At 40.9% G+C, this 24235-nt stretch overlaps 1 protein-coding gene across 1 annotated transcript in view; it reads right to left on the bottom strand.

The window, feature by feature from the left end:
* Nucleotides 1-14538: 14538 nt before the first annotated feature.
* The window catches only part of LOC102211354 (sodium/potassium-transporting ATPase subunit alpha-3-like), a 26802-nt gene continuing 17105 nt past the window's right edge, over nt 14539-24235 (bottom strand). The window contains exons 7-23 of the mRNA XM_005749350.1: nt 23659-23776; nt 22782-22870; nt 22414-22593; nt 20860-21058; nt 20046-20290; nt 19679-19871; nt 19355-19530; nt 19111-19247; nt 18817-18967; nt 18535-18703; nt 17770-17924; nt 17084-17207; nt 16698-16843; nt 16331-16461; nt 15154-15255; nt 14819-14910; nt 14539-14586 (exon numbers count right to left, since the gene is read on the bottom strand). Coding sequence (XP_005749407.1) covers nt 14558-14586; nt 14819-14910; nt 15154-15255; nt 16331-16461; nt 16698-16843; nt 17084-17207; nt 17770-17924; nt 18535-18703; nt 18817-18967; nt 19111-19247; nt 19355-19530; nt 19679-19871; nt 20046-20290; nt 20860-21058; nt 22414-22593; nt 22782-22870; nt 23659-23776 — 2436 coding nt within the window. The 3' untranslated portion in view covers nt 14539-14557. The remainder of the gene's footprint in view (nt 14587-14818; nt 14911-15153; nt 15256-16330; nt 16462-16697; nt 16844-17083; nt 17208-17769; nt 17925-18534; nt 18704-18816; nt 18968-19110; nt 19248-19354; nt 19531-19678; nt 19872-20045; nt 20291-20859; nt 21059-22413; nt 22594-22781; nt 22871-23658; nt 23777-24235) is intronic.

Here is a 24235-nt window from a genome sequence, read left to right on the forward strand (position 1 = left end):
GTGTGTGTGTGTGTGTGTGTGTGTGTGTGTGTGTGTGTGTGTGTGTGTGTGTGTGTGTGTGTGTGTCACACCCCCTGACCGATAGGATTTCCATTAATTTATCTGCAGCCTCGGAGTTTTTAGAGGAAAGCCTAACGCGTGTCAGGGAGTCTGTCAGGATGAGCCAGAGGAGAGTGAGGAGGGAGAAAACGGGCTTTTGTTTGGTGTCAATTGCTGCCACGTGTGGGCACGTGTGCGTGGGTGTGTTTGAAAGAGATAGAGAAAGAAAAGTCTGGATCATAAAACACACTGATATGGGAGCTCATAGCCTATAGAAAACACACCATAAAGCGCTTCCTCTTTATTCTAGAGCCACCAAAGAAAGGGGGCGTCAGTTTCCTCTTCTTGTGACCCTTCTCGTGTCTCTGGCCTGGTGGGGTGTTTGCTCTCAGAGCACCCTCTCCCTCTTTTTAATTGATTTACCGTAATTAACTCAGTGTGTTTATCGATTTCCCGAACACAGCCTCGAGATGGTCAACCTCATTATTTCCACGTTAACCCCGAATAATCCCGAATAAATACTCAGCGCATTCAATAACAATTAGACTCAGGCAGCACTAAATAATCCAGTTTCCTCTGGGTGACCCGTTTACCTTTCAGGCCGGGTGCTGAGACGAGGACAGAATACTTTACTCTGGAGCTGTAAGTTGGTAGAATCGAGAACCACCTTCAAAAAAATTCTTTCCTTTTGAAAGATCAACAGAGTGAAAAATGTTGGAAAAAGAAAAACCAGAAAATGCGTTCTGACATCACCTGAAGCCTCGAGGTGACCCGCACCTGCTTATACTGCAATGTCCTTCTCCTTTACCATTTGAGCAATTAACCAGATTTAATCCCGTTTCACAGCAGCTCAGCCAATTAAAAGGCATGCGGTGCACATCAGTCACTTTGACTCTGGGCAGTGTGTGAAATGTCTAGCTGTAACATCCCTCTGTCAGGTTCAGTGGCTTTGTAAGAGGGGAGGAGGAGGAGGTCAAACTAGCCTGCAGGCAGCAGTTCAACCGGCACTCAGCATCGACTTCTGCCTCCCTCCACCTCCTTAATGTTTCATCCTATAACCAGCAGATATATATTTTATGGATAATGTTGAAGGCTTCACCATCATGCCATCATTTTCTTTATACATTGGAAGTATTAAGTTCTACGTCTGGAAGCAAAGTGACTGAATATGAGCATGCGCTTTTTCATGCATGTTTGCAGGACTTGCTCTTTAAATATATTAAAATTAAAGCAACCTCAGAAATCAAGTGTTATATGTCCTACAGATTGTATTTATGTGTGTCTCATATATTAATTAAATATATTGAGTTAAAAATCAGCATTTACTGGGAAATGTTGCTTCAGGTGAATAAACATATAAACAGTGTATTTCATTTATAAGTTTGATTATAAGACTTCAGTTATTTTACATATTGTTTTGGCCAGTGGTGTCAGAAGAAAAAAGAAAAAGGTGGAGAATGAAACTGTCTAAATTGGAGGCACATGGATAGTGAACAGTGAATACCAATTCTGTGTAAAACATTTTTAAGAACAGACAAAACAGCATTAAACAGAAAACATAAGATCTTGGGGGGGCAGAAAGAGAAAGGAGGCAAAAACTTGACAAAAACAGTACAAAACAGAGCAGGACAGAAGAGAAAAGAGTGTAAGTGAAGAGGAGATAATAGAGTAGAATAGAAGGGGCTGGGAAGGACAGGAAACAGAAAGAGAGTTGGGGAGGGAAGGAGGGAGGTGGGTGATGGTGTTGGTCACAGGGGGTTAAAAGAAGGAGGCGTCTAAAGCTTCTGAATTAAACGCTGTGAGGCCCAGTGTCCTCGGCACGTGCACCAGGCCTCGAGAATAAAAAGAGCTCCGGCCCATCTGGCTTTTCTGGGAGGCGAAGAAAGGGGAAAGAGGGAGAGGCCGAGAGACATAGAAAGAAAGCAGGTAAGAGAGAGAGAACGATAGAGATAGAGAAGGGGCTTCTGCGCTACTCAATACACAGGATAGTGTATTAATAGTTTTAAGTCACTAATGGCATAAATGTTAAACGCGATGAGATGTCAGGTGCTTTGAAGTTAAAGGGTTGATGTTGGTGTCAGAGGCGAGCAGGTGAAGAAAACAAGAGAGCAAATGGGCGTCGAGGAGAACAAAAATGTTCAGAAAGAAAAGAAAAAAGCATATAAGAGTAAAAAAAATTGAGTAAAAGATTTCTATTTGTGGAAACCATTCAGGCATATTTTTACTGTGGTGTCAAACTAAGTGTGTGTGTATTCAGAAACTGTCGATAAGACATACTCACCTTTAATCCATACGTGTCCTTCAGAGGGTTTTTCTATAACTTCACAGTCTCTCTCTCTGTCTCTCTCTCTCTCTCTCTCACACACACACACACACACACCAACCAACACACACATCCTGTACCTCTCCTTCACTCAGCATCTTAGCTGTTTCCATGGCGACTGGAGTTGAGACTGCAACCAGCAAAGGGTGGGGCGGGGGGCACGTGCGTTTTTATGTGTGCTCTTGAGTGTGTGTTTGTGTGTGTGTGTGTACAGCAGCAGCAGGTGATGAGGCTCAGCTACTGGCAGACAGTGCTTCAGCATCTGGGAAAGTGATTTCTCTCCCATCTAATAAAAGTTATATTAAGGTCATAGAGAAAGAAAAAGAAACACACATTGTAACCATCATTAAAGCAGAAAACAGACCTCACAGCTGGAAAAAAAGAAATAAAGAAATGACCTGGACAGAAGGTAGAGGCAAAGTCAGCAAAGGTGAAACAAGCTACTTTCCCCCTCTCATCCTGCTTTTCCAACACTCAAGGCAAATCCTAAATTTTACTCATTTTAATTGAAACTATTTAAGATACAAAATAAACATGTCCTGTAAATGTTAAGTTGTGCACTGACTCAATGAAATTATGAAAGAAGTCATCCAAAGGCCCCTGACAAAGTTTTGTGATATGGGGCATTATAAATGAAACCGACTTGAGTAGAAGGATCATACATGGGCAAATGTTACAGTTCAGCCTGCGATGTCCTAAAAAGAAAACAACAAAACACCAAAAGTCAACAACAGGCAGAATCAAGCTGAGGAATCTCAAGCCAGGTCACTACAGTGAGTCTGTGCTGCTGTTTAATGCACTGTGTTCACCACTGACCTATACAGCAAACTGCTGCATGCTGGGGTGTTTCCTAATTTAAGTGTTGACTTGTTATACTAATAATACTTTCACTGTAATCATGTTCATGATTCAGTGTGGCCCTATAAGTCACTGTGGCCCTCCCCCTTGTACACAGTCTGTGAAGGGGACCCTGTGTAAATATGTCCCATTTTCTTTGTGGTGGAATTATTTTGAGAGAATGTTGTAATTCTTAGTGGGTCTTGTACTTTTCTTAAATAATTCCTGGGTGGTTTTAATGCGTTTGCAAGATCCAGCAGCTCAGTAGGAAGTGAAGTGAGAGGAGTAACGAGAGGCAGAGGGCCACAGCTGCAGAGCTACGTTACAGCCCTGACCCCTCTGCCATCAGGGTTCACCCAACGCTGAAAAGGCCTTTATCACTGCAGACGTTTAACCTAACAGCTAGAAAAATAGAACTGTTACTAATAATATTAACAGTGTCCTTTAGATTGTCCAACAAGAAATTCAGCCACCACTAATTTACTCTTAATAGCTCCACTTACGGTGTTATTTAAAATATCATTGTAAAATAGGCCCAAGTGCAACAAACACTTTCTGCCGGTGACCTTGGGGAACACAGCACGAGAGCAGCCAAGCAGTGTTTAAATTAAATCGTAATGATCTGTGAATACAGCGATAATTAACAAGGGTACAGTGATGGAAATAAGGACGCACAAACCAGTTCATATTCTCATGCAGTAGTAACCAGTGTCACAAGTTTATTTATGTCGCTTAAGACAAATGAACTAAAGAATATTTACACATTCATCCTGCTAACATCAAGGCTAGTGCTCGTTTTCATTAGACAGCAGCAATTAAAATCCAGCAAATTATATCTAAGGTGGATCAATGTACACTGAAAATGTGACTAAATAAAGAAACATTTTGCAGACTCGATGCTTGGAGGCTTGTCAGGGTTAGGGTTAAGGTACTTAACCCTAAGCCAAGACCTCAACGCAGTCAAAATATGTGATTTTTGGCTTTTGAAATTTCTTCTACCAAGTCCTGGAAGTCAGGAGTCACATAAAATAATTTTCATCATCAATATAAAATACATTTTTCCCCAACATGTATGTTTTTGGTTAAAATTCATAAACTGTCTGTTGTAACACAAGAAATTTCCAAAACTGTAAGTCTGCATAAAGATTACTTAAGTCACATCAAATGTGAGACCATCTCTGCCTTCTGCCCTGAGGCCATCAAAGTTTCAAAACGTCCACTCTCTCCTCCCACTACCCTTTCAGTGGGCAGAAACTTCCCGTCATGAGCGCTTCGACACCAACAAGGAAGTGATGTTCGAGAAAACTTAACAAAACACGAAGCTTCAACAAGTCTCAACAGAAACTTCACAGAAACAAACAAACAAACAAAAAACTGCGTTAAAAGATCTAGAGCCGAAAATAATCGGACCACATGGAGGACGCGGAGATCTTACTCAGGGAGGAAGGAGCTCCAAGGGTCGCCCAGCTTTGCAACTTGAGGTCTGTAAACACGTTTATGCGGGTTGTCTGTCGGTTCGTTTGAAGAGATTTGTTTAGAGCTACTTGGTGAGCTTACCTCCAGATAAACTGTGGCTCCACATAATCACTGGCTTTTGACAAAAACGCAACATTTTCTTAAAAACTTTTGGAAATTGTTTCATGTGCAGTCCTTCAAAATTAAAAGCACCACGACCAATAATAATACGAATACTCAGAATCAGAATCCTTTATTATTCCCGAAGGAAATTATAGGTTACAGCAGGCAGCACGCTAATGGCGCATGCGCACTTACAAAGGAACGTATGACCAAACTTACACAAACAACACTAATACTACTACTACTATACTACTAATAATAACCAGATTGCGCTGATTGTGTTCAAAAATCAGTGGTGAAAGCTGATTCTTTTTTTCCCATCTACCTGTAGGCCGTTGTTTAGACGGCTGGAGGGCTTCGAGCGCCACCGTGTGCTCAGATGGCTGAACTGCTGCCCTCCTCCACCTGACTTCAGAGTTCCCAACGCCGCCAGATCGCCTGACGACTCATTCAACTGGTTCTTGCGGATCTTCTTCCTTCTCGTACTCAGCTTGAGTTTAATAAAGTAAATTGATTTTGTAACTATTCACTAGGGCAGGGAGACACGAGGGCCTCACAATAAACCCCCAAAACAACAACAACAACAACAGAAAAACAAACAAACAAACAAACATATATTTTCCAAAATTATTTGGAGGGTAGACTAAAATGAAAGGAAATTATGAAAGAAACAGATACACATCCTCCAGATCAGTGATCAGTCAGTCTGACATATTATAAATGAATCAACTAGTTGCTTTGTGACATATTTGCAGAACTGAACAATAGTTGATCAAATTGATACACATTCTTTGGAACTACTCTCATCAGTTAAGTCACTGATCATTCAGTTTGCTTATTTTAATCTACAGTAAAGTATGATTTCACAGAATAAATCACTCACAGAGGGAAACTTAATTTGCAGGATGTAGTCAATCCTGAATTATGATGTGTTATACTTACCTGTACTTGCCTATATTTACCTACTAAGTGTATCTGATTTCTTTCTGCCTTCTGCCCTAAACAGGATATTATATGAATATTCCATGATACATAACCTGTTTTATCTGCTTTACTGGAGTGGAGTCACGGTGCCAGTGATGCTCGGTGAGTAATGGTTAAACCTGGATTCATATTCATTCCTTGCCTCGAAGTTTTCTTACATGCACACATGGCAAACATCAGCAGTGGCGCTGAAATGTGCCGGAAATCAGTCACACATGTAGTCGTCCAAGCTGCACGGGGACTGTTTGATAACCCTGCAGTGGTAGTGCAGGGTATGGGAGGAGAAGGGGCTGAGGGTCCGCAGTGCTGAGAGATTGGCTTTGCACGGACGCCTTGTGACTTTAAGATCCTATTTGGTCCACTGGCTTAAAATCTAAAAAAAGGAAATCTCACTACTAAGGTGCTTTTCACCAGATAAGTCAAGCTGGATCTGAATTTGTATTCTGAACCACAGCTTGGCAACATTGTCACTCGAGCATCCGTCGTTGTATTTAACTGACTTTAGGGCCGAGAAGTGGCACGCACACAGCTTGGACACAGTATCATAAAACCAGGTGTATGATCTTATCAAATGCAAGATTTCAAAAATGAATTCAGCCTTCTGTTCTTGTTGAAAATCTGAGACGACTACTGTGACGTTTGTTGTTCTGTGCCACCATTCTGCATAATATGTTTATATAAAAATTATGAAGTGCAGCTTGAAAATGTCCTCAATAATTATGGAAAAATGTAGGAATTTATTTAGGAATGAATTCCAAAGTTTTTTGTTTTAATGCAGAGGTTTTGTATTTGATTTCATGGCTCTGTATGGACACAGTTTGGCTCAGTTTTACGTTTGCTGGCGTGCTGATGTCTGATTCTGTCTTTTTGTGTACACTGTAGTTGCTGTGGCTCCTTGCATCGTGAAAAATAAAATGAAGAAGACAGAATTCACGCCGCCGAGGAAGGAGGAAGTGAAAACAATCTCTGGTCTCATCCAGCAGGTGTAATTAAAGACTGAGTAACTCTAAACACGAGGCTCGCTAGGTCATGAAAACAGGACTAGAGCGGGTTAATATGTGACAGTGCTAAAAGCTGTCGCACTTCTTCTTTTAGGGAATGGCAGAAACATAAACTCAAAACTGATAACAGCTTGGAATGTGCACTTCCAGATTCACAGGGTAGGAACATGAGCTGTTAAAAAATAAAAAATCCACCCAAAATAATTGTCTAACCTTTTTTAATATAATGGATTTAAGGAGAATTGTTAAAGTGTTAAACTTGAATGAAATGAAGATGATGCATGCATAAGAAAAAAAAAAACTTTTAACAACACCAGATAAAAAGTGCAAAGATAACAATTAAATAACTCTCCAAACGTGGTGATTAAATTCCCTCTGCAGCAGCATTTTAACGTGAGCCAAAGGAGCCGTGAACGTACGAGGAGAAACGTGATGAAAATAAAAATCTCACGTCAGGCCTGTATTTCTGTTTTATTGAGAAATTTCGATTTTTAATGTAAAGCTGCTTATGTTGTTCTTAATGTACGCTGAGCCACATCAGCTGTATTAGTTTAAACAACATATGTGTGTTGGCTGATTTATGGGTGTGCTGTTACACTAAAAAAAATGGTGTGTGTGGGGGTTATTTTAATCTAGATTCACACTCCTGCTGGACTGAGCCAATCTTTTTCATTTAAGTTGATTTTTCTAAAAAAAAAAAAAGTGCACCTGAACCGAGCCGATGTGCTACAGCTTCATATATTGTTGCGGCGACAAACAAGCGCGTGCGGGCCGAGGAAGAAGACAGACACCGATGGAGGGGGAGAGAAAGAGACAGCGACCGCATACAACACCATTCATTATTAACACACCCAATATAGCTGGACTGGACACCTCCGTCTCCCCCTCCCTTCCTATTAACACAAACACACATACATACAACCGCAGAACGTGAGCCCTCCAGGACCCACACCCTGACCCTGCGACCTAGGCGCCATGGCAACCCTCTGACCCATCCCTCTGTTGCTGTGGTAACAACCTTGGAGCATGTCTGACCATTGCCTCCCCTCCACCCCAAAACATCCAACACACACACATATATACTCGCACACACGCTCTCCCTATAGCCCTACAGCCGCCCCCTCCTCCTGCTCCACGCCGAGCCGAGGCAAACCGATCGATATTCTATCACACAGAACAGTGGAGCGAGAGAGAGGAGGCCACGGGCCAGCCAGATTACTGGGAGGAGGGAGAGGGACGGGGGGAGGATGGAGGGGTTAGTGGTTGACAAAAAGAGAGCCCTGTGTGTATGTGTGTGTGTGTGTCAGAGTCAGAGGAAACGAAAAAGGGTTTTAGGGAAGGTAGGAGATGTGTGTATTGGGGACGTGTGCAAAAAGGGATTTTAGCGTGTGGGTGTAATCGGGTAGGAGATTGAGAGATGGTGTGTGCGTGTGTGGTTTGGAAGAAAGAGGTAGAGAGAGAGAGTGTGTGTGTGTGCGCGTGTGTTGGGTTGAGAGAATAAGTGGGTAGAAGATTGAGAGAGGGTGTGTGTGTATGCCAGAGGAAAGGCGTTTCAGTGTGGCTGTTATGGGGGATAAGAAAGGGATGTGTGTGTGTGTGTGTCGTAATGAGTGGAGCTGCACTGCTATAAGGCATCTCCTCTCTTTTATATTCTAACAGATGTTTGTTAGTGTATTCCTGGTTGTGTGTGTGTCTGTATGAATAGAATACTTTCATTCAAGTGTCACACACCTGAGGGTGCTCAGCCCTCATGGGTTTCTAAGACTTTACTCACATAAAGAGGCGGGAGGAGATAAAGAGAAAGCAAACACAACGCACAATATCCATACCCATGTTTAAAAATTGACTACATGGCACTTTTATATTTGAGTATTTTACAAAATCTGAGCTGAAGTCAAATGCCGTGTGTGGAAAGAATTAATCGGCGTTCATCTGTTATTGGTTTAATATGAATATTTGAAAATGGGTGGTGCAGCGTTTGGCATTGTTGCCACACAGCAAGACAGTTTGGCTCCAAAACCTCCTGGTCAGCCTGGTGTTCTGGTGTCTCTGTGTGTTTTTCATCCACAGTGGTGAATCTAGACTGGCTGTAGGCGTGAATGTCAGAGTGTATGGCCATCTATCTCTCTCTGGTCACCTGTCCAGGGTGCTTCATGCCTTTTGCTCTTTGTCACCTTGGAGAGGGTCCAGCCTCCCTACAACCTAAAGTTAGATAAACCATTAAAAAACGGGTGGATATCTGTGCGTTGTGTTGCATTGGTATATATTCAAGAGAGCAAACTAACCAGCTAGAATGTAGCCTTTAGGAATATTGGGCTACTTTGTACATCAGTAGGAGAATGATTCACCAGCCCAGTACTCACACATTTCCAGGATGCCAAATATCATCATCTTGTTTCAGCACAGATGTTATAAATGTCCATCGGATGGTATCACAGACGGTTTTGACTGATGACATGTTGGTTTTTTCCATCACTTTTCTAGACATAACTATATTTGCATTAAAACATGAGGTGCTAAGTTATCAGCTAACCCTAACAATCTGGTTAATAATCTGATCTCCATAACAATATCAACTGATTAGTGTCAACTGCTAGAAAAACAAAAATAAATAATACTTACCAAAACTGAAGCACAAGCATCTTAGATGCTCTGAATCACACAATAGGCAATATTTTTGTTTTTTTTAGAGTCCAATGATAAAAAATGTCCAAAAAACACTGATAGCACAAATATGGTGACGAGGTTCAGTTCAGTGACTCAAGTTAGGGGAACTTATGCCTAGCCGACACAGAGTGGTTCCAGCTTACTGAATGCTGAGACTGTTAATGCCCCTAACTCGAGTATTATTTATACGTTTAAAAAAATATCGCTGTTTGTAGAGTTTTTTTATGGCTGTAAAGTTGGGCATTTTAACATGGAAGTATAGGGACTGGTGCTTTTGGAGTGAGCCTCAAGTGGCCACTACAGGAACTGCAGTTTTTGAACCTGACATACTGGCTTCATTTTCTGTGCTGGAAGTTTCTGTTTGGCTACAGAACCCCCCTGTTGCAAGTTTAAATTACAAAAAAAAGGGGCATCTGAAATGATGGATGAGTATGCACTGTGTCGCAAAGATATCTACTGAAGTTAGCATGCTATGCAGCTAGCACCAACCCCTACCCTTGTGTGTAGAACAGTTCCATTTCTAAGAAACTAACTACCGCTGTTTTGTCAAAGCTGCTTGAGTCACACAGATACATGCAAGACATCTTTCCATTTGCTCCATGACAACCATGCACTTGGTATTACACCCTCACCTACACAGCTCTCCACAGGACAGAGATGGGACTGACACTTTTCTGGATTTATAAGAGTTTGGAAACTCAGGAAGAATTTTGAGCAAATGCTTGAATACAGTAATGATCATGATAGAGACAGTTCAGATCAAAGATGGGATTTTTATTTCTTCACCGTTAATATAATCTTTTTTCATTATCTACACCGGGTAACTTTAAAGGTTTGCAGAGCTGGCAGTGAAGCGTGATGCAGTGTACAGTATTGATTTGATCAGTCCTTTATTGTAAAACAGGAAACTTTATGTCAGTATTATCTAGGATGAAGACCAGCTGCTTAACAGAGACAAAACTTATTACACATTAATATCACTCATGTCGGTGATAAATCATAAAAATTGTATCATTTCAAGGAGTAAACAGGTGCTAAACTGTAGCTAGAGAGCATCAGGGCTATAACGTATCAGGTTGGATGAAAATCCTCAGAGGAAGAAGCAGAAAACAAACTAACAAAAGAGGTGACCTATATCCTTGGGTTACAAGAGGGTGTGTGTCAAGTGGGCAGGAGCACTCATTTGCTCTGTGAGCCTTGTAATAATATTCATGAAACACGAACACCATTGCACTCAGTCACTTTGTGTGTGTGTGTGTGTGTGTGTACAGACACAGATATATATACACACACACACATAAGAGACTCATCTGTTCACAAGTACACAAGCAGCATAACACGCAGTCAGAAGCTGTTTTCTGTGCTCTCTAAATAACCACTGCTGCAATCAGTGTGCAAATCAACCTATTTCAATGGGACAGACAAAGAAAGGCTCATTAAAGAGGTAGATGACGACCAAACCTTTAACCTAAACAGTGTGGTTATTTAAAAAAAATTATAATAAAGTGTAAATAAGTGCAAATAAAAAAACCAAAAAGGATGTTCAAGTGTTCATTACTTAAAGGTGTTAATTCCTGAGTAAGAATTAACAACCTGATTGTTTTTCGTAGTTATCCTTGTTATATAAATGAACATATTAAGAATCCCCTGCATTACAATATTTAGATTCTCAGTGAAAGGTAAAACTAGTGTGTGCCATTATTTGGCATTTCCCTGCTAACAGCTGATTTTCCTGCTACTCAGCCCCTAGCTAAATTAAATTACTGCCAAAAAAGACATTGCTAAGCTCCTGGTATTATGCATATTAAATGTTTTGACTTGTGGTTCTGTTGAGTTTTACTGCAAAGATTTCTTTAGGTCTTCATTCCTGTAGCAGCATTTCTTTGTGGAAGGTATTCCTTCAGCTGAGATATCTGAAGGATATTATAAAATTAGCCTCTACAAAAGCTAAAACTTCCAGGGTCAGCATTTTAGCGCTGCGTGTGCTGCTGTTAACGTTTGATACTTATTTTTAACTCACTGCAGCACCAAATTAGTTCAACTTTAATTCCTATCTTTTCCAAATACAAATATTGTGTCATGGTAGTATTTTTTCAAGAATTGTGTTGATAGATTTAGTTAATTTAGAAGGTTTTAAAGTATTTTTAAACCCAGGACTTAGCTTTTAATCCTACTTAATTGAAGACCACATTAATTTATTTATATATATATATAAATATATATTTGGCCTTTTAGCTGTTATTGGATAGAGAAAGTGTAGATAGACAGGAAAGTGGGGAAGACATGCAGCAAAGGGCCATGACTCAGAACTACTGGGCCTACTGCTCTCTGGCCATAAGGCATATGGTCGACTGCTCACCCACTGAGGTGACCTGGGGATAATATTTTAAGGAACAGCAATCTTAAACTGGGTCTCTGGGTCATGCACCTACAATTTTGATGTCAGAAATAACCAGAAATTTTATAGAAGTTTACAACTGGCTAACATTTTCACTTATTTAAAACAGTTCTATGTATATTAAAAACAAGACAATATTAGGAAAATAATTTGTTTATGCAACAGATACTATCAGCAGTATATTACATCTAACTTCCATTTGCCAGTTCTAACATCTTTTGTTAGTTTTAATGTTACTTAAACAGGCAATATTAAACCACTGACACATAATAACATTACCTCATTGCAGTGAATAAAGCTGTTATGTTGAAAGCTGGAGTAATGTCCAGCATTTGGATATAAGCTATCATACCTTTTTTCTGCTTTAATAATATGATGATAATGTGACAGTTAGATGATCGGGTCAGTGCTTCTCCAAAGTAGGAAGCATTGTAGGGTGTTTTCAATGTGCAACAGTAGTACCCACCAAGTTATCCAAGGAAGTGCAACAGGTGAGCTGAAGACAGGGTCACGTGTCGCCTCGCTGGCTGTCCTTTGTGGTCTGAAGTGTTTGCAAACACTGCTGAAAAAGCTTCAGACCGACTACAAGAAGAGGCTGTCTGAACACAGCGCAGCTTCGTGTGTGCAGTGAACAACCAAACATACAGCTAGTATGATATTTGCATTAAAATTTAAACGTTCTTAACAGACTGAATTATCAGGAATGTTGTGGCTGCTAGGATATAACCAAGTTATCAGATTACTGCAATGCTATGTAAAACCATCCATGTATTTATCACTTTAGCTGATGAATATGAAACATGTTGAATCTGTAAATAGCACTTTGAAGCATTTAAAAGAAAGATTCAATTAGTTTCTCTTATGGAGCTTTTTGGTCATCTAACACAATCTTCATCGCCCATGTTGAGCCAATATGACAGCAAGTCATTCTCACCACTGGCAGCTGTCTTGAAATGTCTCTGTTATCAAAATTATCTTTAATTTCAGCAGCCACGTGGACATAAAACCTTTCTTGACTATGAAGTTTCTTCAGCTCCTTCAGTCCTGCATTCTTCATTGTCTACAAACTGCATTCATAACATTTTTCCCAAATTCTGTGCACTAAACAGCATGCAGTATACAGATATGCAATTTCCCATGAGCCAGTGAGAAGCTAAAGTTCAAACAGATTACTTGACACTCCCGCCAAAAGTAAGTTGGTCACAGCATTTATTTCCATTTTCTGACAAGACTCCACACAAAAACAAAGTCGAGGCCAAGCTGAAAAAAGAGAGATCCTTCGGTTTTATTTCATTTCCTTTTTTTTTTGCTGCTGTTTCGCAGTGTAAGGTACAGTGCCTTATTCCAGAATTCCACTGATTTAAGAATGAAACTTGAGAGAAATCTCTTTTTCCGAGGACACAGAAAGATTGTAATTTTTTTTTCAACGGGGGTAGGGCTGGGTGGGGTTGGGAGGTTGTAGGTCGGTCACGGGTGGGAGAATAAGAGGAGGCAGGCGGTGAAAGTGGGTGGAAGTTTACAAGGACGGAGGGTTTGCACGGTGTTCACAAACAGACAGACAAACAGGGACAGATAGACAGGCAGGAGGGGGGTGAGGTTGGTGGTGGAGGGCACACGTGTTAAAGGAAAAGATGAAGATGAGATGAACAGGAAGAGGGAGAGAAAGTGTGCTTTGTCATGTCTGAATGAAAACAAGCAGCTCTCAGACTCACTCCGAACTTTAAAAAAAACAAAAAACACGTAAAACTTTTACGAACAACTTTGTTTTGTTAAAAAAAAAAAAACACACCCAGCTGTCTATTAGAAAACAACAATAACACAAACAGAAAACAACACTGGGAAGGGAGGATGGACAGGGGAGTCGGAGGAAGTGAACTTTTTTCCACCCTGCTGTGGGCGTGAGTGAGACAGTGGGTTGGTTTTATGGTGACACCGATTCTTTATTGATAGGAAAGGAAGCGAGGAGGAGAAAGAGAGAACGGCAGTGAAAGACTGGCAGTGAGTAAATAGAAATAGAGAGAGAAAAAAAGGCAAGGAAAGTCGCGGTAGGCGAATGGCAGGAAATGGCAGTGATTACTGAGCTGGATCTGGGCAGCTTTTCTCTGGCAGGGAAAATAAATAAATAAATAAATAAATACAAATAAAAATAAAAATAAAAAACGAAACAAAAATGATGCCACCCACCCGCTCAAATTGCCAGGTCGTAGTCTAGACCGGAGCTGCCGTTTTGTTGTGCTGCTTGGCCCGAGAGATTGCAGTGGAGCAGTCAGATTTTCTGCTTTATTCTCAAGATGTTTTCTTTATTTGGTTCCACACGGCGATGTAATTTGAGTACATGTACGAAGACTTGCTGTAGCTAACAGTGTAGTAAGCATCGGCACAAACAGTGTTACTGGCAGACTACTGCTGTGTAGGCTTTGGATACAAAAAAGGGGGACAGAGGGACCGAAAGGACAGGGAAGATTTACAAATGCACCCTCTTCCCCATCCTCTCCTCCTCTGTCATTGGTCCTCTTGTCGTCTTGGCATTTTGATTTTTTGTTTCTTTAGGAAATGAAGATGGAGGAACAAAGATGAGGAGTAAACATTTTTTTCTTGTACATTTCGAGTATGCCGAGAGGAGAGATGGATGGAGGCAAGGAAGGAGGAAAGAGAAAGTCAGAGGGAGATAGAGAAGAAGGGATGAATTCAGGGAAAAATGGGACAAGAAGTAAATGATGCTTTGATAATTTAATAGTATGTCTCTTTTTCCACCCAGCCTGCATGGAGACAAAGAGGGAAAGAAGCACAAGAAAGAGAGAAACGTTAGCCGTCAATGGACTGAAGGAAAATATTTTATAGATACACCTCTAGTTTATCAAGTTATATTACTGTTCACAACCCACACTATGCCTCCTCTGTTTCTCCTATAAAATATATCACCACTTTCCAGTTCACTGACACCACCCTACCACTAAACAAGTAAATATATATGGTTGTGTGCGAGCTCACCTCCGGGGTTTCGGCGCAGGATGAGTTTTCGGATCTCATCGTAAACAAAGATGAGGAAACTGTATGGGAACGCACAGAACCACCAACTGGGCCTGTGAGGGAACGAGTGGGAACAAAGGACAGAGTGAGAATATTTGAATGAATAGGGTGTCATGGCAGGACGGGACAAAAGAGACAGTGGTAAGTTTAAGTCCGCTGAGATTCAGGACAAAGAAACTGTTTTTGCAATTCCTTACCTGAAAATATACATTTTATGGACTGAACATCCATAGTTACTATGATGATGTTTTGATCTGCTGTTTGATGATTCTCTTTATTAATTAAATGCCACTTACTTGAGTGGGTACATCCGTAGTGCCAAGTCCATACCAGGGCAGTAGGACAGGAAAGCAGCCAGAGCCGTTTCCTCAAACAGGCCAAAGATCAAAATCTTATTCCTGAAAGAAAACAAATGCAAAACAAGAGAGGCTATTACAACACTCACATGTATGGATAAAAAAAATAAATGCAAAAACAGATGCGAAGAGCCAAAAGACACACAAGTAGATGAAGAGTCACCAAGCAAAGAAGTATCCCGTTACTCAAAAATCTCGGACATTCGTCAGTGATGTTCTTCAGAAAACAGATCACTACACTGTCTGTTTTCTGAACAGTTGGCAGCCGTTTTTTTGCTGGCATCAACCTACTTCTGAATCAAAGAAAAAGCTTCAAAGGCAACTCCCTGCAGGCCGACAGTTATAGTAACATTATATTAGTTTGTGTGCCTGACCTACAAATGCTGCCTGCAGAACACAGCATCATGGGCAGAGGACACACAGTGTAAGACCAAACAAGATGGACGGAAGAAAAAGAGCAACATATGTGACAGCGCACATGGGTAAATGTGGTTATCTAGTGACACCTAGTGGATGCTATGGGGAAAATAAATACAAAAACCAAATCAAATCTTATTGATGAATCATGGTCGTGATCCATTCATCCATTCTCTCATGTTCAGTATCAATTTTCTGTTTTTCCAAAACAACAACCAAAAAGCGATCAAACAAGAAACTGATGCCCTTTCTTTAGATACAAGACCTGTATACTTCTGAAAGTACTCAGATTGTTGTGTTCTCCAAGTACTAATACAGCAATGCAGAACTGATCCATCAAAAATAAGTACTATGCCTAGATATATTTACTTTGTAGACTGTATATTGTAATGGTGTCTACTGAGCTACAGTTTTCCTACATGTTTCCCTTTAAAATAAACCTTTGCCTTTGCCTTTGCAATAGATGTCTGTCGTCACTGTGTTTTGTCATTTCATTCATACAAACTGACTGTAAGAAGAAGGTAGAATTGCATACCTTACAAAATTCAACACACAATCAAAAAGTTCACTATTAATATCTAATGTGGTTTATCAGAATTGCTTAGGTTTTTAAAGCCTGAGATCAATTAGATTATTTTTGCCCACCATTTTTAAAAGGAATTCTTTTTATCGTACGCTCTCTTCAATAACCTGTACTTACCTCATGCCCTGCTGGAACACAGAGTTACGCCTGGTCTTGCAGATGATCACATCTGCCCACTGCACCACCACAATACTGACAAAGAAGGCTGTGTGGCAAGTAAACTCCACAATCTTACGTTGTTCGTAGGTCTGCACAGGAAATGAGAAAGAGAATATCTCCTGTCTGCTTTCTACAATAGATTTGTTTATAAATAGCTTTTATTACATCAGTATTAAATTAAGACTTACATTAATCATTCAAAGATTATGGCACAAAAACAAAAGGTTTGTTTGAATGTCACAAATTCAAGTCACTCAGTGGCTCCACTACATAAGTGAACATATCTGAAACAAGAGACACTGACATTATAACATTTCACTCATACCCATTGCTGTCCATAGCTGTCCTCCAGGTCATTGTTGGAGCGATCGTCCCAGTTGAGTCGAATGCCGACAAGCAGAGATGGCAGGAAACCATTTTCAGCCATGATGACAAAATAGGCAAAGAAGCCCCCAAGAGCCTGGATCATACCTACAGAGACAAACAGAGAGTCCCTTAATCAAATGATACATTTTATTTGACACAGTAAAATCCTGTAGACTCGACATGGTCATTAAAGACTGATTTTCCATCTGTCGTTTTAGACAGTTGGAAAAGAACAGTGATATTTAAATTAAATGAGAGTGCTGTAGAGTGCAAACCACTTCCATGTAGCTGCCTGAACACTGTTTACAGTAAATGCCACAAACTGTAAAGAATAAATGTACCTACCAATCTGTCCATAGGCAATACTGATGAGTCTCTCATTGACCAGTTTGTCCCTCAGTGGGTTCCTGGGCTGTCGCTTCATGATGTCGCTCTCTGCTACTTCATAAGCAAGAGAGATGGCTGGTACCTGGAAGAGGAGAAAGGAAAAAGAGACACTTCTGTCTTATTTGAGATACTCCTTGGTAACTTTACTTATATATTCTTGATGTGTGTTTTTATAACGTTTATGAAAACTTGGTCTTTCTGTATCTAGGGTTTGGTATTAATACATTCTGTTCTTTGAGAGGGTGGAAAATGTGAGAGCTGCTTCTTATAAATAGTGGTTCCACACTGCCACCTAGTGTTCTCTAAAGGTCCCATTTAAAATGACCTTGAATTCCACCTCTGTTCCATGTTTAATATTTTACTCTTCACAGCGATGCTGATCATAAGGGACCACACTGAATAGCTGTTCTCGTGGCTGCTATAATAAATAAAAGGCATGAATCAGGTATGCATCTGACATGAGCGCATGTAGTTAACAGCTTCAAGTGTCCAGCATGGTTTTACTGGTTTACTGTGTGTACGTTAAAATGTTTTGAGTGATGAATGCACTGTTCAGAAAGCTTATTTCACACAGTGCTTCCTTATTTTTATAGCCTGAACAGCACGTCTCGTCTTTGAGTCTTTGTCCTGAGCTTTTTTCTCACCATGTCAGTTCCCAGGTCGATGCAGAGGATTGTGATGGTACCCAGAGGCAGGGGGATGTTGACCAAGATGAAAAAGAGGAAGGGGGTGATTTCTGGGATGTTGCTGGTCAGAGTGTACGCAATAGATTTCTTCAGGTTGTCAAAGATCAGACGTCCTGGAAAGACAAAGGTGGTGTATAAATACAACAAACAAAATGCCACATGCTCGAACAAAGCTTGAGTGAACTGTGCTTTGCCCATCTAAGTAGTTGTTGAACTTCTTTTCATGAAAATCACTACAGTCCTTTAACCATTACACTGGTCCTTGAGGAGCTGCAGTTTTCTCGTGCAGGGCCGGTGGTGACAATGAGAAATAAAAAGTGACTAGAAGATGTTGAAACAGGAAGCAAAGTTTTCTCCAAAATCTCTCACTTTTAAAGCTGTTGCAACATCGGCCTCTCTCCTGTGTTGATATAAAACTGAAATTGCAGTAAAGACAAAACTGTTTGTACACTTGTGTCTCCAATATGAATCTCAGTCCACTAGTCCTGCTGTGAGCATCAAATATTGAGAGGTGCACGACAGGCAGAAATGATGACTGCGTGTGCTAGCAGTTGTGGTGTCACTTTTGCTGAGTTCCTGTTGCAAACATGACAACCGCGAACAAATATGGTACTTTTTTAAAACTCAGCTGAACCTTTTCCTACACCTTTTATGTCTGTTTTGTCATTTGTAGCCCAGATTCCTCGCCACACTCCACCTTTCCACCTTTTGTTTGTCCCTCACCTTCTTCCACTCCAGTGACGATGGAGGCAAAGTTGTCATCTAACAGGATCATATCTGCAGCTTGTTTGGATACGTCTGAGCCAGAGATTCCCATGGCAACACCAATGTCAGCCTTCTTCAGGGCAGGAGAGTCATTCACACCATCACCAGTCACAGCCACGATAGCACCCTGACAGAGGACGAGGCCACATAAACTCACTTTACAGCCCCAGAGATAAAAACTAATTATACTTTTGTTTATCTCTGTTCACCTGTAAATCAGTGGCAGTGCAGTAACCGTACCTGTCTCTGGCAACCTTCAACAATGATGAGCTTCTGCTGTGGGGAGGTTCTGGCAAAGACAATCTCTGTGTGATTCCTCAAAATGTCATCCATCTGGTCCTGTGTGAGGTCTTTTAGATCCGTACCATGGATCACACAGGCCTTTGCATCCCTGCATTCCAAAAAGAAAGAAATATAATTATAAATATATATATATATATATATGTGTGTATATTTTTTCTTTTCTTCAGTATTATGTATTATGGCTCAAAACAGCTTTAGCAGTGATGATGCAGCCACAGGAGTAAATGTTACCTGGGGTTCACTTGGCTGACAGGAATGTTGAGGCGTGCAGCAATGTCTTCCACTGTCTCGTTTCCCTCAGAGATGATACCCACACCCTTAGCAATGGCCTTGGCTGTGATTGGGTGGTCACCAGTCACCATAATAACCTAAAGGAAGAAAAGAAGAAATAAGATTAGAAGATCATAAACAGAAGACACATATTTTTAGAGAATGAGAGACAAATAACAGACTGTCAGAACAGAAAGGTGTCCACCTTGATGCCAGCTGAGCGGCATTTGCCCACAGCATCAGGCACGGCAGCGCGGGGAGGGTCAATCATGGACATGAGGCCAACGAAGCAAAGGTTGTCAGTTTGGAAGTTGACGTCATCGGTGTCGAAGGCAAAACCTTTTGGGTACTTGTCCTCAGGCAGAAACAGGTGGCAGAACCCTGAAGGAAGAGGGATGGTTAAATTCTCACACAATTAATTTATTTTATTTAGTACAGTTTGAGCACAGAGAGCAAGAAAAGTCTAAATTGTATTTCACTAATTGTTTTCCATGGCATTTGAAATAATTAGTTTTCCGATCATCCTTACCCAGCACTCTCTCTCCCAGCCCTCCCAATTCCAGATAGGCATTCTGGAAAGCCTCCTTCATCTCATCGTCCATCGGCTGCTCCTTGCCCTGCACCATGATGGTGGAGCAGCGGTCAAGGATCCTCTCTGGGGCTCCCTTCATCACCAGCAGGTAATGCTTGTCATTTTCCTCCTCAGTTTCATGAATTGAGAGCTGATGGGAATGGATTGAACTATTAGTATGAATAAATATTTGGTATGCAGTTCTTTGCATGTTTAAGCCGGTTTACTACAAATTGCCTGATTCAGCTCATGTTGAAATGAACTGGTAATGTGTGTAATTGCTTATTATATTTTCTTTCTGCACAAACAAGTACTTGGTACTCACCTGGTACTTGTTAGTGGAGTTGAACGGGATCTCTGCAACTTTCTTATTCTTGTCCCTCATGGCCTTGACGGCGCCACAGGACAGTTCGATACACTTCAGTAGAGCTGACTCTGAGGCGTCACCGGCTACGTCTCGTTTCAGAATGGGCAAAGATTCCTGACCTGCTTTGAACACAGCGCGGTTGCACAGGGCAGCAATGCGAGCCAGAGACACCCATGTTGTTGAGCTCTTGTCGAAGGAGGAGCCTACAAGAAGCAAAAAAGAAGTCATTGAACCTCATCCAAGCATCCAGCTGCTGATACAGCGAAGGGTTACGGTTAAATCTTGCCATTTTATCTTTAGCTTTACTTCAGTGCTTTGTTTCCATGCATTATGTGGAATGTAAATAGACATTACTTAGAACAGAATGTAGTTCCAGTCTCACATTTTGCTTTTAGCAATGAAACAGCTAATCTGTTTGTTGCACTTTTTCAAAGCACAAAAACAGATTAAAAACTACTGAATACAAGGTGTGATTAAAATGTTCAGACACGTCCAAGTTCAGGTTCACCATTTTAAGAGTTTCTAAGATTCAGTATGAACTGCAGATGGTGCTCAATCAGCTTACAAAACGGTAGTACAAGCATGGCAGGAGCACTGGAGGCAGTGTATCTGCACACGGTGACTGGTTTGCTATATTTAAGGGAAGCTTTTTTGTTCGCGCCCTTTAAAATCCACACATTTCACAATCCTGTTTATTTGCACTTTACTTAATATATACTGCATGGAGGCACACATTTAATGCTTACTAAATAAAAAGAGAACAAAATCTCACCAGACTGATCCTCAGTCGTGTCAGCTTCATGAATCTGATTGTCAAACCACATGTGGGCCACGGTCATCCTGTTCTGGGTCAGGGTGCCTGTCTTATCAGAGCAGATGGTGGAGGTGGAGCCCAGAGTTTCCACAGCCTCCAAGTTCTTTACCAGACAGTTCTTGCGAGCCATTCGCTTGGCAGTCAGTGTCAGACACACCTGGAGGAGAGTGATGAAGCAGGAGACAAAAACAAGGAGGAAATGGGAGTGGCAGAGGAAAGGCATCAAAGGCAAAGTGAGAGGGAGAGAAAGAAAGAAAACAAGTGGGAAAGAGTTGTTGATGATCGTCACAAACAAATGGATAAAATCAATGAGAAAGAGAGAGAAAAATACAATTAGTATCTATGTTGTAAACTAAAAGAACAGATGAGCATCTCCAGACACTTAACTAATTTCTGCCAACAACCTGAAACACATAACCCCAACTAGGAACTTACAACCACCCAGATGCCTGGAAACGTTCATTCTGCTCACCAACATAGCACTCTATACATAACAATGCAATAAGAACAGAAAAGTCCTGTCAGGATATAAAAACACAGCCCAACAAGCAGTGCAGAGAGAACATGAAGCATGAAAGAGCGATGCTGTGAAGCAGAGCAGCAGTGCATTATGGTACCATGCCAAGTATGGCAAGACCAGTGGGTCAAACTAGCCAAGGCCAAGCACAGGAGGCCTAAATTCAGTTCATGGTGCTGAGAAACATTTGCCTAATGTCATTACATTAGCTAGTCCTTGTCATTGCAGACAGCACCGCCACTGGCCTGGAAAAGAGAGAGACACACGAAAAGGAAGATGGAGAGAGACACACAAACGCATATGGGACTGCCTTTAATAGAAAGAGAGAGGAAGTGGGAGATGAAAGGACAAATACACAGAGGCGACACAACATTTCACCACAGAAACAAACTGAGAATGTTAAAGCACGAAATACAACAATCACAATATCAAACCACACAGAGAGCACACAAGCAAACAGACATGATCAAACCACACACAACACAACACCAGCCAAAAACCACAGAAACAACACAAAATAAAACAGAAACTAATGTAAATAACACACATTCAGACGTGAGTTAAACCGCTAACAGCCCAAGGAGTGTGATTGGTGACACCACCTTTAGTCTGTTACCTTCTCTCTGTGAGAAAATCGATATTAGAGTGACTTACTAACACACTAAAAATGAGAAATGTTACTATTTTTAATACCAGTGAGTGTTGGAATAAAATTTTTGAAAAAACAGGTTTCATGATACAAAAAGTTTTCAAAGATTCATCTAATTTCTTTGTATTTTATATTATGTGAAGCTACAGTTTGACCCAAGTCTGGACAAATCAATGTCAGACACACACATCTACTACCAATCCTAACATTTCAGCCTTATTGACAAATTAAAAAACAAACAAAAAAACAAAAAAACAATAACCTGAACCACACCTAAGGATCTTGGACACACACAGACACTCCATATTGCACCATCCACTAGTTTCACATCTCTCTGCCAACTCACAGTGACTGTGGCCAGCAGTCCCTCGGGCACATTAGCCACAATGATACCAATGAGGAAGATTACAGCCTCCAGCCAGGAGTAACCCAGGATGATTGAGAGGATGAAGAAGGTCACGCCAAGGAAAACAGCCACGCCTGTGATGATGTGGATGAAGTGCTCAATCTCCTTGGCAATGGGTGTCTGAGGATAAAAAAAGAAGATGTTTAATTGACTGCAAAGAGATTTAATTTCTGATAAGGAGACACAACTAAGACAATATATGGGCTTTAAATAATATTACAAGAGTTTTAGTGAATGAGTGTATAGTTACACGGTTTTAGTTTCTTGCTGTAATGGATGTGAGCAGTTATTATATATAATATATTTACCTTCCCAGTCTCCAGACCTGAAGTGAGGGTGGCAATGCGTCCCATCACTGTGCGATCACCAGTACACACAACAATACCACGTGCAGTTCCTGGAAAAACAGAGGGAATGGTTTTAAAATATATGCACTTCAACACTGGCTGCAGGGGAAAAAATAGAGAACGAAAAAATAAATAAATAGAGTGTGATAATATAGATGAACAAGCGGACAGAGTGATGATGATTGGAGACGTAGTGAAGAATGTAACGTGTCCACCAGAGGGCACCACATCTCACTATTTTCCAATTAATACACTGTGAGATTCATAATGCGTTTTGCTGCAATGCTGATAATACAATGGCTACAACAGGATCCACTAGAAAGGAACTGGTACAAGGTTAAATAGGATCACATTTCTAGATCTACTTTTGATGACCAGAGAAGTCACTCATTCCATATCTAACTCACTGTCACCGTGGGAAATGAAGAAATGCAATGAAATCCTGGGTCATATCTTGTTAAAATAACACAACACAACCCCCGCCAAAACCAACAACAGGTACAATATTATGTATGTTTCTGTTATCAAACTGTTCTCCCACTAGGAGCTCAGTCTGAGTGGAATTTTTTTTCTCCTCCTCTTACCTCATGTTATGTATTTTCGTTGTTTTTTCCTATCAGCCTACCTTTCTGACATGTCTCCCCAATGTGATGTTTGTGTAAAGTTGGTCATACGTTCCTTTGTAAGTGCGCATGCGCCATTAGCGTGCTGCCTGCTGTAACCCTAATTTCCTTCAGGATTAATAAAGTATTCTGATTCTGATGTACATTATCATATTAGAATAAAGGTGTAATTGACTGTTGGAAAATGGTGATAATGATAATGGTGATAAACTTACCCTCAACACAGTTGGTAGAGAAGAAGGCAATGTTTCGGGTTTCCAGGGGGTTGTCATGGGTACAGTCAGGTGACCTGGTCTGGGGCTCTGATTCACCAGTAAGGGATGAGTTGTCCACCTGGACAGAGCAGGATTGACAAAAAAACAAAAAAAAAACAAAGTCAAAGAAAAAGAGAAAGACAAGAGAGAAACTTGTTGAGGGCTACATACAAATCCAGAGAGAGAGATACAGACACAGATTTTCCAGCAGAATCCACACAGGACGCGTTTCACTTGCCACAAATATTTATGTTGCTGATGGTTTGCTCTTAGTGGACATTCCAGAGTCCAGTTGCCTAGGTAACCCTCTAATGCACTTACCACCATGTCAATAAACAGTGTATTGCACTGTTAATGGTGGTACTCTAATTGGTTTCCTTGATTTTGAGAAAAGTTTCACTTGGGACTAGGGATGGGTACCGGTGTCCGGTGCCATGATGGCACCGGTTCTGACATAAACGGTAGTAACCAGACTGAAAAGCAGCGCACATTTCGGTGCTTTATTTCGGTGCTTTTTTCCCCTGAGCTGTGATACACT

This window comes from Pundamilia nyererei, unplaced genomic scaffold (genome assembly GCF_000239375.1).
Source record: "Pundamilia nyererei isolate P.nyererei 1_Seehausen unplaced genomic scaffold, PunNye1.0 scaffold00242, whole genome shotgun sequence".
NCBI classification, from domain to species: domain Eukaryota; kingdom Metazoa; phylum Chordata; class Actinopteri; order Cichliformes; family Cichlidae; genus Pundamilia; species Pundamilia nyererei.